General features: G+C 34.2%; 1 protein-coding gene across 1 annotated transcript in view; it reads left to right on the forward strand.

Annotated features, from left to right (window-relative positions):
* The window catches only part of hcn2b (hyperpolarization activated cyclic nucleotide-gated potassium channel 2b), an 84,904-nt gene that overhangs the window by 10,979 nt on the left and 56,795 nt on the right, over positions 1 to 17,130 (forward strand). The window contains exons 5-7 of the mRNA XM_077534677.1: positions 5,114 to 5,260; positions 6,719 to 6,959; positions 8,986 to 9,150. Coding sequence (XP_077390803.1) covers positions 5,114 to 5,260; positions 6,719 to 6,959; positions 8,986 to 9,150 — 553 coding nt within the window. The remainder of the gene's footprint in view (positions 1 to 5,113; positions 5,261 to 6,718; positions 6,960 to 8,985; positions 9,151 to 17,130) is intronic.

A 17,130-nucleotide genomic window follows, 5' to 3' on the forward strand; every position in this document is an offset into this window, starting at 1 on the left:
ATGTTTTTGACTTATACTGTCTTGGCAACTCAGCCTAGCCCACGAGAAGACCTGATGGCCTTTACTAGTTTCAACTAGATGGAAGACGCCAAGTCAGGACATGACACAGAGACACAACGGCCTCGCTCAAGTCACCTATGTAATCATTAAGTGGCCTAATCTAACATCATGTTGATGCACATATTTAAGACAAAATAAGAGTAAGATTGGTTCATTTTCCCTTTGGACTGGGTCTCAGCATTTCCAGAAATCTCTAATACCACCAAAAGTCGCTCAATTTTGTATTTTTTTTTTTGTCTGTGTTTATAAAAGGTATCAGGAAAGTTGCTAAGTCATTTTGTTTCATGCCAGGTTGTCATAGTAACAAAAGCCATACTTTGCATTTGCAAAAACTTAAAGTGGAAGAAGTAAAGCCCCCCCACATTTTCTTGACAATATTATGTTCAATGCAGCCTCACTAGTCTAAATATGGTATTCTGTTTAATATTGCATTCATGGGATATGAGTTACGCAGCAAAATCCAGCAGTTATTATCCATATCAGAAGGCGGCCATTTTGCCATTTTGTTGTCGAGTGAAAATGACATCACAGTTGCTCAGGTGTAAGGAAACAACTAATCACAGCTCAGCTTCAGAAAACAGGTGCGCTGTGATTGGTCGTTGCCTGAGCACTGAGCAACTGTGATGTCATCTTCAGTCGACAGCAAGTGGCAAAATGGCCGCCCCCTGAGAGGGATAAAAACGGCTGGATTTTGCTGCATAACTCATATTCCACAAATGTAATATTAAATATATTTTTAAATAAATGTCACCACTTAAAATGTGATAAGGTTTGACGTCTTCATGTCAACTTTGGTGACCCCGTCTTAGTAAGACATGACATAAAACTCGAAAAGCTAATTTAATCTCCACAAAGACTTGGCTAACGCTGTCCCGTTTAACACGAGTTCAATAGTTTCCTCCCTTAATTCCAGCATCTCTTTGATCGAAGCAGCATGCGTCCCATTAATTCCGCGCTCGTGTCCGCCAATCGCAAGGCGTCGGCCTGTCTCGTCACCTGTGGCGCTGATCAAAGCTGAGCTCAAGCTGGCTAAGTTGCCTTCTTGGCCCCTCGTTGCCTTTTTTTTGCAGCCTTCTTTCGATCCTGGAAGTGATGCTGCCTAATTGCACGCACGGTAATGCTGACACGCACATCCTGCACACGTCGGGGCGCTTTGTTGTCTGGCCGACTCCTCGGGCCATCGTTGAGCTGAGATTGATCCTCTCCGTGTGTTGTGGTCATATTTTTGGAAACACTGGGAAGCATTAAAATGACTTGTCTTTTTCGTTTGTTACTGAATACTCTCAATTTTGCCTTCTGATCTTCCATTTATGTTTATTTTCTTGAGTCTTTTGGTCTTGTTGGTTAATGAATGAACTCACTTGGAGCTATTTTAAGATAGTCCACGTCTACTGCTTGTTTGTGTTTGTCTGCTTGGTTGCAGACACACTAAAAAGCTGTTAACGGATATTATTTGACTGTGGTCGATTTAATAGGTTCAAGCTTGAAAAATTTGTCGAGAGGTTATCTTTGGACTGTTTTTTTGTTAGTTAGTTTCGTTAGTTGTTCTGACCAACATGTTTGTCCTGAGATGGCTTGTTTCTTCTCTTGATGCTAGTTTGTCCTTACCACATCCAGCAGAGGGGGCTAAAGATAAAAGAAAATAAATAGCTATTCGTGATAATTAGTGGAACAGTATGGCCAAACAAATCATGGTTTACCTATTTAGAATTGCAGTGTGGGCGTCCTGTTTTTTGTTTGTTTGCAGAGTCTTTGGTGTTGTTTGCTAATGAACCCACTCCCAACTTGTTGCTATTTTCAGACTTCCACTGTGTCCCTCTTATCCCTGAGGGGAAATGTATGCTGGTCTGCCCGCCTGTTTGTGTTCAAGGCTTGGTTGTGGCTACTTTACATCTAAAAAAAAACACAACAAAAACAAACTGTCAACAGGTATAATTGGACTGAGGAGGGTGATATAAACAAATCCCCAAAAGTGCATTGTTTTTACCAGTTATTTCCCAATATATGGTCAAGCATGGATGTTGCTGTTCAAAGTAACGTCCGCAAATGAATCTGACATATATGCGGCGCCATGTCAGAGGAGGAGTCAACTTAGGCAAATTTCTAAAAAACAATGTTTTTAAACCAAGTATGGAGAGGATAATTGGGGAGTACTGTAGTATCTGTCTTCCGTCAGTGACATAACCAACATATAGTGCGGGACAACCACCCTGGTGGCTCATAGATGAGAAACTAGCTGACATCACACAACAGACTTACAGTCGGCGTTTGTCTGCTGTCATGACAGGTTATTTGTGTAAGATGTAACATCCGCAGTGGAAGCTAAGTCAGCAGATACCAAACAACATGTATTTTTACAGTAATTGTGCTTTTGTCAAGTTTTTAAAAATACAGATAGACTGAGGCATGAGTTGATAATTGTGATTTATTTTTTTACTCAAATTTATAAATTACTAATCAGTAAACTTATACATGTACAACACTGTAAGATTTGCATGAAAATGTATTTATTTATCTGAAAACTTCAGTCTTATAACTGTGAGCCACTGTATTTAACTGGCCCATATCGAATCGATATGATAATCGTGCACTGTAATATACGGATATATTGCCGAATCAATGTTTTTTTTAACGCCCCCGACTGCCTAACATTGACTTTTCCAAGATTTAAAAAAACAAAACAAAACTGCCTTGACACAAATATGTTAGTCACATAACCTGTTCTTTATGGTTCTTTATTATATGTTGCAATTTTGTATCTGCATGAATTTATATGTTTAAAAACAAAAAGAAATGAGGCTAGATCAGCGTCGACTTCTCACTGTCATCAGCCCTATATTTATTTATTTATTTATTGCTTTGTGCTGGAAGGTTTTACGGATTTTGACGCTTTTTTTCCCCAAGGCCCCCATACACAAATGTCAATCAGAGTGAAAACACAAATGTCTCACAACCCCGGAGTCAGACAAATGTCGCATAGATTTCTTAAACGCGACTTTTCCGCCACATCAACTTTGGGAGCCCGGTTGACTTTTGAGTGACACGGCCGCTAATCTCAGACTAATGCCGCGGAAATCACAAAGTCAATAAAACTTCCACCGACAACAACTTCTCAAAAGGGGCGGAGGTGGCGGGAGCGAGCGAGCGAGCTGTCATTTGGCTTTAATTGAGAGTGTCACACACACTGACTCCCCGGCTTGCAAACACTTAATAGGGGCCGCCTGGCTTATCCCGCTCAGGCGCTTGTATTGACCAGCCGCTTCTACGCGGTTACTGACGGCTGGTAGAGTTCATCCGGAATGATTCATATTTCGTGTTGGCGTCATAGTAAATGCAGTTTTACTTTTGTTCACTTGAAAAGTGGGTACCTTCAAAAAAAAGGTGATTTGTGAGATTTTTATACCACTATGCATGAAAAATAAGTTTTGTCCTTCTACTTTTCCAGTTAAAGTTCATTCGCATTCCCATATTTCCATTCTACAATGTGTATAATGTCCTTGAATAGGGAATAATTGGAAGTTTTGTCTGTGGTTGACAGTAACACGACATTATTCCTGTCCAGAAGCATCAAGCGACATTGTGTTTGTACTCGCTCTAACTCGTGAATTTGTTAAGGTCGGCTTTCTGAGGAGCAAACATGACATACTCCTTTATTTCCAAATGCCCTTTTGCTTCCTTTTGTATATTATTTATTAATTTTGCGCATGGAATAATTTCGTTTTTATTCATGAAAAATGCAACAAAAGCGACCATGACCATAGAAAATCTGGTAACAATATTTAATATTTCAGTGGCACAATTTATTCCCTATAAATAAAGCATTATATAAAACTAGATTTGTGCTATTATAAGTCATCTAAAAACATATTCATTTCTTTTGCCATGACAATAAAAATATGTCAATATGAATAGTTTGAGCGAAACGCAATAACGAAGTCCTTTGTTATTAAACTGATGTATTGAATCATTAAAGTGCCTGTGGTTTCTGTTTTAAAAAGGGAAAAAAAAAATCAGATTTGCTTTGAACATGAACACTGAATTCTGTTAAACACGTTTGTTTCAGTGTCATGGAAATTTAACAGAGAAGGATGCTACATGCCGTGTTGCAACAGTTACCCACAAAAAAGTAACTTATCGTAGTTACTTTTAACTGATTACTTGATTTAAAAGTAACTTAGTTACTTTACTGATTATTTGATTTTCAAACAAACGTAAGTTACTTTACTCATCACTTGATAGTTTGATTTTGAATGAAACTTAGTTACGTACTTTAATATTTACTTGATTTGAAATATAACTTTACTCCTTAGTTGATTTTCTAAGTAACTAAAATAGACAAGTGCTTTTGCCAATATTTTACTGGAAGTGCATTTTTTTTACAATGTTTAAGAATAAAGTTTTTATAAATAAAATAATAAATAAATAAAATAATACATAAATACATCAATGAAGGCAGCCGTTTTGACTTAGCATAAACACTATTTTTATAATGAGTCTTTCTGGATTTCACTAAACATAAATGGTCTACTTGTTTTTATGAAGAAAAAAAAAAACGTTTTTCAAGACTTGACTTAACATTTGGTTTTCGTATATGGTAAAATAATTTCAGCCATTTTTGACCTGACATAGTTAATGCTTTACACTAATGGTAAAACATAACTACATACATAACATTTCTCCACTTGTGAAAAATAAACACCCTCAGAGTTTCCCCACTATATAGAAAATACTGCTATAGTATACTATACTAAAGAAACAATGAGAAAACTGCCTTTTATGGATATAAAAATCATCTGGTAGTGATGGGGGGAAAAACATAACAGTGTTATATAGCATCTTCTCACAGCAAGTGTCATGTTTCTGCTCATTGCTCGGAGGCATAAACAGGTCATGTGGATCCGTGTTTCCAGCCTGAATATCATTATCACTTCTTCTTTTTATATGTACCTCCGCTCGTCAATGTGACATAAACGTCCCCGTGAACAAAAAAGTGGTGCGCTCATGTCCTCTCCCCCATCTCATCTCCTCTTATCTTCCTCTCGGTGGCGTTCAGTATAAACAAGTGGAGCAGTACATGTCATTCCACAAGCTGCCGGCAGACTTCCGGCAGAAGATCCACGACTACTACGAGCACAGGTACCAGGGCAAGATGTTTGATGAGGAGAGCATCCTGGAGGAGCTTAATGAGCCTCTGCGAGAGGTAACTCACACTCACATACGCACGCATACTTACGCACACACGGAAACTCATTATAAAGTGCAGTCAGTCTTTCCTGGCATGCTGCTTGAATACATTTACACCTACTGTCACCTCATGTGTCACTTGCTCATTAAGTCTCCTATAAGTAGTAGTCGGTAAAGGTTCAGTAGTTACATGTTTTGTATGCTAAGTGTAAAAAAAAAATAAAAAATCTTAATTTAAAATGTTATTCATAAGATATGGATGTGCATAATGCAATACACTGCAGTATGTAAAATAACTGTTAAACCATTAAATATTTAGAGTAATATAACATACAAGATAAACTATAGGAAATATAAAATAAAGATGAAACGTTCTGATGAGCCTCACATTTTATGTTTCGTCTTGACTGTACTTCATAAATTATCCAATAGAACCAAGGCCTCACTAACGAGTAAAATAATTATATGACTATTACAATATAGTCAAAATGTGTTAAGTGTGGAAAACCAAATAAATAGAGAGGGTGAGGAGAGGAATCTTCAGAGAGTGCAGGAGTGAATTGTATCAGTCAGTTCCTATCCTCGCGAGCCCTAAATTGAGTGTCTTCTCTCCTTTTTGTGTCGTGTTTAATAGATGTCAAACAGGTAACCCTGACATTTCAGAACACTAAAAATTTAATATTCTATATAAAGGCAAAATAATACTAATAAAAATAAATAAGAAATAAAATTATAAAGCCTAATATGTGGGGGGAGAAATGTAATTTTTGTGAATAAAAACAGAAGGAAAAAAAATTATTGAAAAATTGGGAAGAAAAATAGTCACAATTTTAAAATTCTAAGAGAAAAACCTATTTTAGCACCTAAAAAGTTGTGCAATATTACAGAACAAATATTATTACAATAAAAAAAAAACATTTATGAGAAAAGATAAAAAAAGAAAACTTATAACATTTTTTTATTTGACAAAAAACAGGTCCAATATTACAGTTATTATTCTTTAAGAACAAAGTTGCCATATTAAAATGAAAAAACTACAGTTTTGCAGAATTCACTTCTTAAGAAAATTCTAATATTATATTGGAAATGCAATTTGAAAAGAAGAATGAAAACATATTTTACACAAAATGTTTCGATAACATGGAAGACGTGGTAATTTTATGAGAAATAATGTGAAATTTTAAAAGTAAAAAAAAAAAAAAAAGTATTCTATGAGAACCAAAAATATTACAAAAAGTCTTATATATTACCAAAAAAAATCTGTGATCATTTGCCGAGAGGGGGCAAAAAAGACAAAATAAAACTGAAATAAAATCATAATATCACACTAAAGAGATGATCTTTTACAAGAACTGAGTCATATAATAAAATAATCATTTGCGAAAATGAGGTAAAAATATTGAAAGTCACAATTTTGAGAAAACAAACTTTTACGAGTTGCGTCTGATAACGGCGCGTGCTCGTCCCTTGTCAGGAAATCATCAACTTCAACTGCCGCAAGCTGGTGGCGTCCATGCCGCTGTTCGCCAACGCCGACCCCAACTTCGTGACGGCCATGCTGACCAAGCTGCACTTCGAGGTCTTCCAGCCGGCCGACTACGTGGTGCGCGAGGGCACCATCGGCAAGAAGATGTACTTCATCCAGCACGGCGTGGTCACCGTGCTCACCAAAGGCAGCGTGGGCATGAAACTGGTCGACGGGTCCTACTTTGGAGGTTTGGCGCCTTCCCTTATTCCATTTGCTTGCAGCCTAACAGCTAAATGCTGCTTCGCCGTGTTTGCTTTGAAACCTGGGCTCCACTAATTGTCCCGAGTCTGTCGGAAAAGTACTCAGTAGAAATACAGATACTACGAAAACTGCCATGTCAGCATGCGGCTTTGATGGCAGGTGCAGCTCATTAGAACAACACAACAGTGATGATGAGGATGCGATCATTTGTCATGTCTCGCCCGCTTTTCGAGAGTGCGCAAATGGACGCTCTCGACGGGATCGTGACACGTGGTTGTCAAGACGACGGGTCATACAAGAAGACGACGCAGGGGGGGAAAAAAAGGAGGGAAAAAAAGTCAACGTCATGGAGCTTAGCAAGCCCGTCTCCAAATATAGCGAGTGCTCCATTAAGGCGGCCTGTCAGCCAGACGCCAATCACAGTCGGCAGGTCAAAGTAACCGCACACAAGTAACCGTGGTTATAATTAGGTTGGTTGGATTTGTCACTATTTTAGGTTTTTGCTTCCTTATGATGTTTGTTTCATGTGTTTTTAGGGCAAATGTGGTAGTTTTAATTAGAGGTGGGAAGTGGGAATCTCTGGGTACCTTGCGATACAATACCATATGCAATACCGCGATTATCGATATATTGGTCAGGTAATAAGTCCACGATAATCTATGATAAAACTAATAAAGTCATAAACTGATGTTTTTTCAATGAGAAAATAGTTTATTTTTGTACCATTCTTCTTCACCTGAAGATTTCCGTAAATTTCCCCGCCACTCTTATTAGGCGCTCCCCCTAGTGGCCCACCAAGTAATTGCTCAATAAGTAAAGAACAATGGAGCCGTTATAGCAGCTGTACATTAACTCATTCAAACCCAAAAATGTATAAATACGTTTTGAAATACTTTTTACTCCACTCCCAAAAATGCATTTATACGTTATAAATTTTTTTTTGTATTTATTATTATTTTTTTTTTATGCTAGAACGTAGAGAGGGCTTTGTTGCAGCTTCTGACCTGAAGAGGTCGCTTACAGCAATGGTTGTTTTTACAAAAAACGGCCAGCAGGTGGCAGCAGAGTATAAGAGATCAGCCAGGGCCATGTTGCGACAAGCTCTTTTTCCCAGTGTTTTTAACGGATTTGTGAATAATGATGAAACTTAGCTATAGTCTCATGCTAATTGCTACAAATGGGAAATAGATACAAATATTCTCTTTTTTTCCTGATGAAAGAACATAATTTAATGTTTCTTTTGGGAGGTTCCACATTTTTATAGCAATAAAACACAATATTCTGTGGGCCTTGCAAAATCCAGTAAAACAGCCGGGAGAGAAGGGGGTTGCTTCACTGAAAATGGCCGAGAGGGAATGAATTAACTACAATTATTGATACTTGGCGTAGGCATATCAATAATCGGTCGGGAGACAGAGTATCACGATTTATCACAACATCGAGATATCGTCACACTCCTAGTTTTAATTTTTCCCTCCAAATTTGTTAATTTCAGTTGAGTTTTTATAAATTTTAGTTTTTTTTTTTTTTGTTTTGTTTTTTTTTTTAATATATAGACTGTACCAGGGGTGTCCACGCTTTTTCCTCCAAGGGCCACAAAAAGTGAAAGATGCAAGAGCCATTCTGAATTTTATTTATTTTTTTTTTTTTACTTAATTTTATTACACAAAAAAGTGGAAGAAACCGTTTTCGCTTGTGAAAAGCAATGATCTTACTTTATCACAGTGTCGTGAAAAGAAATGTTGTTACTAGTTTAGTTGAAAATACTTCATTTGCATCTTTGCATATTTAGAAAAGCTCTACTTTTATTTATTAACAGCAAATGTCAAATATCATGCCGCAATTTTTGAGTCATTGGTTGTAACTTATGCCACAAGCTATGATCCCAAAACACTATTTTACTAAAACACTATATTACCATTTCAAATTCATTTATTACCCTTAAAAATAAATGCCAAGCAGATGATTTGATTAAAAAATAAAAAAATAAATGTTGTCCTTCTGTTCTCCAGAGATCTGCCTGCTGACTCGTGGCCGACGGACAGCCAGCGTGCGCTCAGACACGTACTGCCGCCTGTACTCGCTCTCCGTGGACAACTTCAACGAGGTCTTGGAGGAATATCCCATGATGAGGCGCGCCTTTGAGACGGTCGCCATCGACAGGCTGGACAGGATAGGTGAGTCCATTTGATTGGATGACGAAGCTTGCCTGTCTCTCGGGCTGCGGAGGGGTTGGAAAACACTAACCTGTAAATCCTAGGACCAGCACTCTCATGTGTTTAACAACTTGCTCTCTCACAATGTCTGAAATAATCGTAATTTTAGAAAAAAGTGTCTGAAAGAAAAAAACAAAAAAAAACGCTTCAAGGCTTGCCTGACATGATGAAGACACAGGTAGAATAGTGTCTTCATAAAATCCTGGGAATCATTCACAAGAGGAAACGAAGCATAAGGATTCACGGCGTAACTGACAGCTGTGATGAATAACGACGATGTGTGATGAAGGGAGCGTGACAATTTATTCACAGGCAGGTTTTTTTTTCCCCTTCTCATTCGTCACTTTAGACGTGTCACGGCACTCAAACACCCTCTTAGCATATTTCACACCTTTTCTCTCATTCATTAAATAAGAGCTGTCCTTTTCTTCACATTATTTTCCAAGTGAAAAAATAATCGCAATGAAATGAATGGAAAAATTCTATGAACTGAACAAATTCTTAACTGATTCAAACCATTTCAAAGCATTCCAAATTCAAACTGTTGCGCTCTTTCACATCTCGGGAATGCCAAAAATTCCCACTTTTGATAAAATTCCACATTTTCTAAGAATTCCCAGATTAACAGAGACATTTTGTACCTTTTCCTTCCACATTTGTGAAAGATTTAAATGTCAAAATGTCATTCAGCACATTTGCTCTTTTCTATACTTGCTACTTTACTTGTATGTTAACTCTTAGCATGTTAGCATTTCTTATCAGAATGAATAAAGGGCAAGATGTTAACTTCTTCTTTATATGCTTGAGCGCTTTCTTTACCGATGACGTTATCTTGCTGTGTTTTAGCGTATCAGCATGTTAGCATGTTAGCGAACATTCGATAAATTGTCATTAGAATTAATACAAGAATTAACATAGAATTAAGTATGAAATTAAGTATGAAATTCTTATCAAACTGCTTTAGCATGTTAGCACGTTCCCATGTGACTTAACACGTTAGCATGTTAGCATTTGAGCTGTTCCCATGTGACTTAACACGTTAGCATGTTATCATTTGAGCAGTTTTCATGTGACTTAACACGTTAGCATGTTAGCATTTGAGCCGTTCCCATGCGACTTAACACGTTAGCATGTTTAACATTTGAGCAGTTTTCATATGACTTAACACTTCATAAAGGGAAAGATGTATTTGTCTTACAGTCTACATTTCAAGTACGTGCACAGAATATCAGTTCAGGGTTAGCATTGACGCATTTCTTTAAAGCATTCTAAAGAAATTACATTCTTTCGTCTGTTTTAAGAATTTCATGGCAGGCCTGATAAATGAGTTCCCTGACCTTGCTTGCCATTCCGTTGCACAAACTTTGGGAGTAGATTGACAGTCATGGCCATGTTCAGAAATGCCCCCAAAGCTCCCTTTCATGCGGTAACTTTCCTTTGCATATTTGCAAAAAGTCCCGCCTCCTCTCACCTCCCATCTGTTGCCATAGCAACCACATTCCACACATGAGCAGTAGCCCGTCAGCTTGCATATTTGGAGGGTGTGTTTAAAGCGCTAATCAAGCAAAAACACTCTTTATGTGTACTCAGTGGCCAAATAATCATCCTCTGTGCCTTCTGTTATTGGACCCCGCGTGTGTCTGTAACATCAAACGGCAGTTGCGCCAAGAATGCATAATGTAAATAGACTGGAAAATAATGACCCAATCAATGCATCTCCACGAGTTAACAAAATTCCAATTTCAGCATCTGTTTTCAAAGCGTGCGACACGCTTCAAAGGTTTCACTATCGAGCATTTGTGAGCATGAATGCTTATTGAGGATCCATACTGCTGCTAAACCGGAACATTGCACACACACAAACATGCTCTTTGGATTCATAGACTCACATCCTCATTGTTGGGGAGTGAAATGTAAATTATCAGTTCCTGCAATTCTAATGTATTTAGATATTATTGATTATGAATTGTAAGGTTCAAACCATGTTTGTGTTACTTTTGAGTTACGCACACGTTTATGTTTCCGGCAAAATTCTTACGTGTGCTCACTTAATACCTTAATAAGGTAGCCAAACTAATATTGTTTTCTTCTTTTCATTTTATTCTATCATATTCTTACATAGTGGAAATAGAGTATTTTGGCTTAGAAATACAGAACACAATCCACAATTTGTTTAATACTAAACCTCACCCTGGCATACTGTATTGGAAAAAAAAAAAAAAAAGAAAAAAAAGACTGATCTCTTGGCTTGGAAAAACCCCCCAAAAAAACAGTGGTGAAACCAACAACAATCAGCAGATGAGCCCTGTCACGGGATTCTCATCAACCTCTTTGCCATCCCCTGGGTAAACCCATCTGCTGAAAGTCATGGAAATAAATAAAACAGACGAAATAAGGGTGGACAAATGCACTCTGACGTCCTCCAAGCACCACAACGTCCTCCGCCTTCTGCACTTCTGGGAAGACGTATGGTACGTTCATTCAACGACAGAGGCATAGTTTGCCATTAGGCAAGGCAGGCAATTGCTCGGGGCCCCTTAGCCAACAGGGGCCCCCAGAGGGCCAACAGATTAGACACAAACCCAAACCGCATATCCTTCACATTAGCAGTGCAACAATGAGAAATGACCGTCTCAAATTCCCTGAGTCAAGTGGGGGTTTTTTTCTTTAAAAAAAATCTATATTTTTTTTTTTTGGTAAATGTTCATGACTGCAATTGGCTGGCAACCAGTCCAGGATGTACCCCGCCTACTGCCCAAAGCCGGCTGAAATGGGCTCCAACACCCCCGCGACCCTTGTGTGGAGTAAGCAGTTAAGTGGATGGATGGATGGATGGATGGATGGATGGATGGATGGATGGATGGATGGATGGATGGATGGATGGACAGAGGGACGGACGGACGGATGGATGGAAAAATGTTCAGGAATAGTAGGAAAACTTCTATTTAAAAAAACAAACAAAAAAGGACCATGTAAGGTGTTCTGTTTTTTTCTTTTTCTTTTTTCAAAACGACCATGTATAGTAAGGCTTTTTTTTTTTTTTTTTTTTAATGACCATGTACAGTAAGGCTTTTTTATTTTTAAACGACCATGTATAGTATGACTTTTTTTTTTTTTTATACGACCATGTATAGGAAGGCTTTTTTTTTTTTTTTAAACGACCATGTATAGTAAGGCTTTTTTTTTTAAACCATGTATAGTAAGGATTTTTTTTTTTTTTTAAACAACCATGTATAGAAAGGCTTTTTTTTTTTAAACGACCATGTACAGTAAGGTTTTTTTGTTTTTGTTTTTTTTTAAACGACCATGTATGGTAAGACTTTTTATTTTATTTTATTTTATTTTTTTTTAATGACCATGTACAGTAAGGCTTTTTTATTTTTAAACGACCATGTATAGTAAAGCTTTTTTTTTTTAAACCATGTATAGTAAGGATTTTTTTTTTTTTTAAACAACCATGTATAGAAAGGCTTTTTTTTTTTAAACGACCATGTACAGTAAGGTTTTTATTTTTATTTTTATTTTTTTTAAACGACCATGTATGGTAAGACTTTTTATTTTATTTTATTTATTTTTTATTTTTTTTAATGACCATGTACAGTAAGGCTTTTTTATTTTTAAACGACCATGTATAGTAAGGCTTTTTTTTTTTTTTTTTTTTAACGACCATGTATAGTAAGGCTTTTTTTTTTTTTAAACGACCATGTATAGCAAGGCTTTTTTTTTTTTTTGAACGACCATGTATAGTAAGGCTTTTTTTTTTTTTTAAACTACCATGTATAGCAAGGCTTTTTTTTTTTTAAACGACCATGTATAGTAAGACTTTTTTTTTTTTTTTTAAACGGCCATGTATAGTAAGGCTTTTTTTTTTTTTAAACGACCATGTATAGTAAGGCTTTTTTTTTTTTTAATCTACCATGTATAGCAAGGCTTTTTTTTTTTAAACGACCATGTATAGTAAGACTTTTTTTTTTTTTTTAAACGACCATGTATAGTAAGGCTTTTTCTTTTCTTTTTTTTAAACGACCATGTATAGTAAGGCTTTTTTTTTTAAACGACCATGTATAGTAAGGCTTTTTTTTTTTTTTAAACGACCATGTATAGTAAGACTTTTTTTTTTTTTTAAACGACCATGTATAGCAAGGCTTTTTTTTTTGTTTTTTTTTAAACGACCATGTATAGTAAGGCTTTTTTTTTTTTTTTTAAACGACCATGTATAGTAAGGCTTTTTTTTTTTTTAAACGACCATGTATAGTAAGACTTTTTTTTTTTTTTTAAACGACCATGTATAGTAAGGCTTTTTTATTTTTTTTAAACGACCATGTATAGCAAGGCTTTTTTTTTTTTTTTTTACGACCATGTAGAGTAAGGCTTTTTTTTTTTTTTAAACGACCATGTATAGTAAGCCTTTTTTTTTTTTTTTTTTAAACGACCATGTATAGTAAGACTTTTTTTTTTTTTTTTAAACAACCATGTATAGTATAGTAAGGCTTTTTTATTTTTTTTAAACGACCATGTATAGTAAGGCTCTTTTTTTTTTTTAAACGACTATGTATAGCAAGGCTTTTTTTTTTTTTTAACGACCATGTATAGTAAGGCTTTTTTTTTTTTTTTAAACGACCATGTATAGCAAGGTTTTTTTTTTTAAACGACCATGTATAGTAAGGCTTTTTTTTTTTTTTTTTTTTACACGACCATGTATAGTAAGGCTTTTTTTTTTAAACGACCATGTATAGTAAGGCTTTTTTTTTTTTTTTAAACGACCATGTATAGTAAGGCTTTTTTTTATTTTTAAACGACCATGTATAGTAAGGCTTTTTTTTTTTTTTTTTTAACGACCATGTATAGTAAGGCTTTTTTTTTTTTTAAACGACCATGTATAGCAAGGCTTTTTTTTTTTTTTGAACGACCATGTATAGTAAGGCTTTTTTTTTTTTTAAACTACCATGTATAGCAAGGCTTTTTTTTTTTTAAACGACCATGTATAGTAAGACTTTTTTTTTTTTTTTTAAACGGCCATGTATAGTAAGGCTTTTTTTTTTTTTAAACGACCATGTATAGTAAGGCTTTTTTTTTTTTAATCTACCATGTATAGCAAGGCTTTTTTTTTTTTAAACGACCATGTATAGTAAGACTTTTTTTTTTTTTTTTAAACGACCATGTATAGTAAGGCTTTTTCTTTTCTTTTTTTTAAACGACCATGTATAGTAAGGCTTTTTTTTTTAAACGACCATGTATAGTAAGGCTTTTTTTTTTTTTTTAAACGACCATGTATAGTAAGACTTTTTTTTTTTTTAAACGACCATGTATAGCAAGGCTTTTTTTTTTGTTTTTTTTTAAACGACCATGTATAGTAAGGCTTTTTTTTTTTTTTTTAAACGACCATGTATAGTAAGGCTTTTTTTTTTTTTAAACGACCATGTATAGTAAGACTTTTTTTTTTTTTTTTTAAACGACCATGTATAGTAAGGCTTTTTTATTTTTTTTAAACGACCATGTATAGCAAGGCTTTTTTTTTTTTTTTTTACGACCATGTAGAGTAAGGCTTTTTTTTTTTTTTAAACGACCATGTATAGTAAGCCTTTTTTTTTTTTTTTTTTAAACGACCATGTATAGTAAGACTTTTTTTTTTTTTTTTAAACAACCATGTATAGTATAGTAAGGCTTTTTTATTTTTTTTAAACGACCATGTATAGTAAGGCTCTTCTTTTTTTTTTAAACGACTATGTATAGCAAGGCTTTTTTTTTTTTTTAACGACCATGTATAGTAAGGCTTTTTTTTTTTTTTAAACGACCATGTATAGCAAGGTTTTTTTTTTTTAAACGACCATGTATAGTAAGGCTTTTTTTTTAAAACGACCATGTATAGTAAGGCTTTTTTTTTTTTTTTTTTTTACACGACCATGTATAGTAAGGCTTTTTTTTTTAAACGACCATGTATAGTAAGGCTTTTTTTTTTTTTTTAAACGACCATGTATAGTAAGGCTTTTTTTTTTTTTTTAAACGACCATGTATAGCAAGGCTTTTTTTTTTTTTTTTTTTAAACGACCATGTATAGTAAGACTTTTTTTTTTTTTTTAAACGACCATGTATAGTAAGGCTCTTTTTTTTTTTAAACGACTATGTATAGCAAGGCTTTTTTTTTTTTTAAACGACCATGTATAGTAAGGCTCTTTTTTTTTTTTAAACGACTATGTATAGCAAGGCTTTTTTTTTTTTTTAAACGACCATGTATAGTAAGGCTTTTTTTTTTTTTTTTTAAACGACCATGTATAGCAAGGCTTTTTTTTTTTTTTAACGACCATGTATAGTAAGGCTTTTTTTTTTTTTAAACGACCATGTATAGTAAGGCTTTTTTTTTTTTTTAAACGACCATGTATAGTAAGGCTTTTTTTTTTTTTTTTTAAACGACCATGTATAGTAAGGCTTTTTCTTTTCTTTTTTTTAAACGACCATGTATAGCAAGGCTTTTTTTTTTTTAAACGACAATGTATAGTAAGGCTCTTTTTTTTTTTTGAACGACCATGTATAGTAAGGCTTTTTTTTTTTTTTTTAAACGACCATGTATAGCAAGGCTTTTTTTTTTTTTAAACGACCATGTATAGTAAGCCTTTTTTTTTTTTTTAAACGACCATGTATAGTAAGGCTATTTTTTTTTTTTTTTTTTAACGACCATGTATAGCAAGGCTTTTTTTTTTTTTTAAACGACCATGTATAGCAAGACTTTATTTTTTTTTAAACGACCATGTATAGTAAGGCTTTTTTTTTTTTTTAAACGACCATGTATAGTAAGGCTTTTTTTTTTTAAACGACCATGTATAGTAAGGCTTTTTTTTTTTTTGAACGACCATGTATAGTAAGGCTTTTTTTCTTAAACGACCATGTATAGTAAGGCTTTTTTTTTTGAACGACCATGTATAGTAAGGCTTTTTTTTTTTTTTTTTTTAATCGACCATGTATAGCAAGGCTTTTTTTTTTTTAAACAACCATGTATAGTAAGGCTCTTTTTTTTTTTTTTAAACGACCATGTATAGCAAGGCTTTTTTTTTTTTTTTAAACGACCATGTATAGCAAGGCTTTTTTTTTTTTAAACGACCATGTATAGTAAGGCATTTTTTTTTTTTGAACGACCATGTATAGTAAGACTTTTTTTTTTTTTTAAACGACCATGTATAGTAAGGCTTTTTTTTTTTTTTAAACGACCATGTATAGTAAGGCTTTTTCTTTTTTTTTTTTAAACGACCATGTATAGTAAGGCTTTTTTTTTTAAACGACCATGTATAGTAAGGCTTTTTTTTTTTTTTAAACGACCATGTATAGTAAGGCTTTTTTTTTTTTTTAAACGACCATGTATAGCAAGGCTTTTTTTTTTTTTTTTTTTAACGACCATGTATAGTAAGGCTTTTTTTTTTGTTTTTTTTTAAACGACCATGTATAGCAAGGCTTTTTTTTTTTTTTTTTTAACGACCATGTATAGCAAGGCTTTTTTTTTTTTAAACGACCATGTATAGTAACGTTTTTTTTTTTTTTTAAACGACTATGTATAGCAAGGCTTTTTTTTTTTTTAACGACCATGTATAGTAAGGCTTTTTTTTTTTTTTAAACGACCATGTATAGTAAGGCTTTTTTTTTTTTTTTTTTTAAACGACCATGTATAGTAAGACTTTTTTTTTTTTTTTAAACAACCATGTATAGTATAGTAAGGCTTTTTTATTTTTTTTAAACGACCATGTATAGTAAGGCTCTTTTTTTTTTTTTAAACGACTATGTATAGCAAGGCTTTTTTTTTTTTTTAAACGACCATGTATAGCAAGGCTTTTTTTTTTTTTAAACGACCATGTATAGCAAGGCTTTTTTTTTTTTTAAACGACCATGTATAGTAAGGCTTTTTTTTTTAAACGACCATGTATAGCAAGGCTTTTTTTTTTTTTTTAAACAACC

Source organism: Festucalex cinctus, chromosome 10 (genome assembly GCF_051991245.1).
Source record: "Festucalex cinctus isolate MCC-2025b chromosome 10, RoL_Fcin_1.0, whole genome shotgun sequence".
NCBI classification, from domain to species: Eukaryota; Metazoa; Chordata; class Actinopteri; order Syngnathiformes; family Syngnathidae; genus Festucalex; species Festucalex cinctus.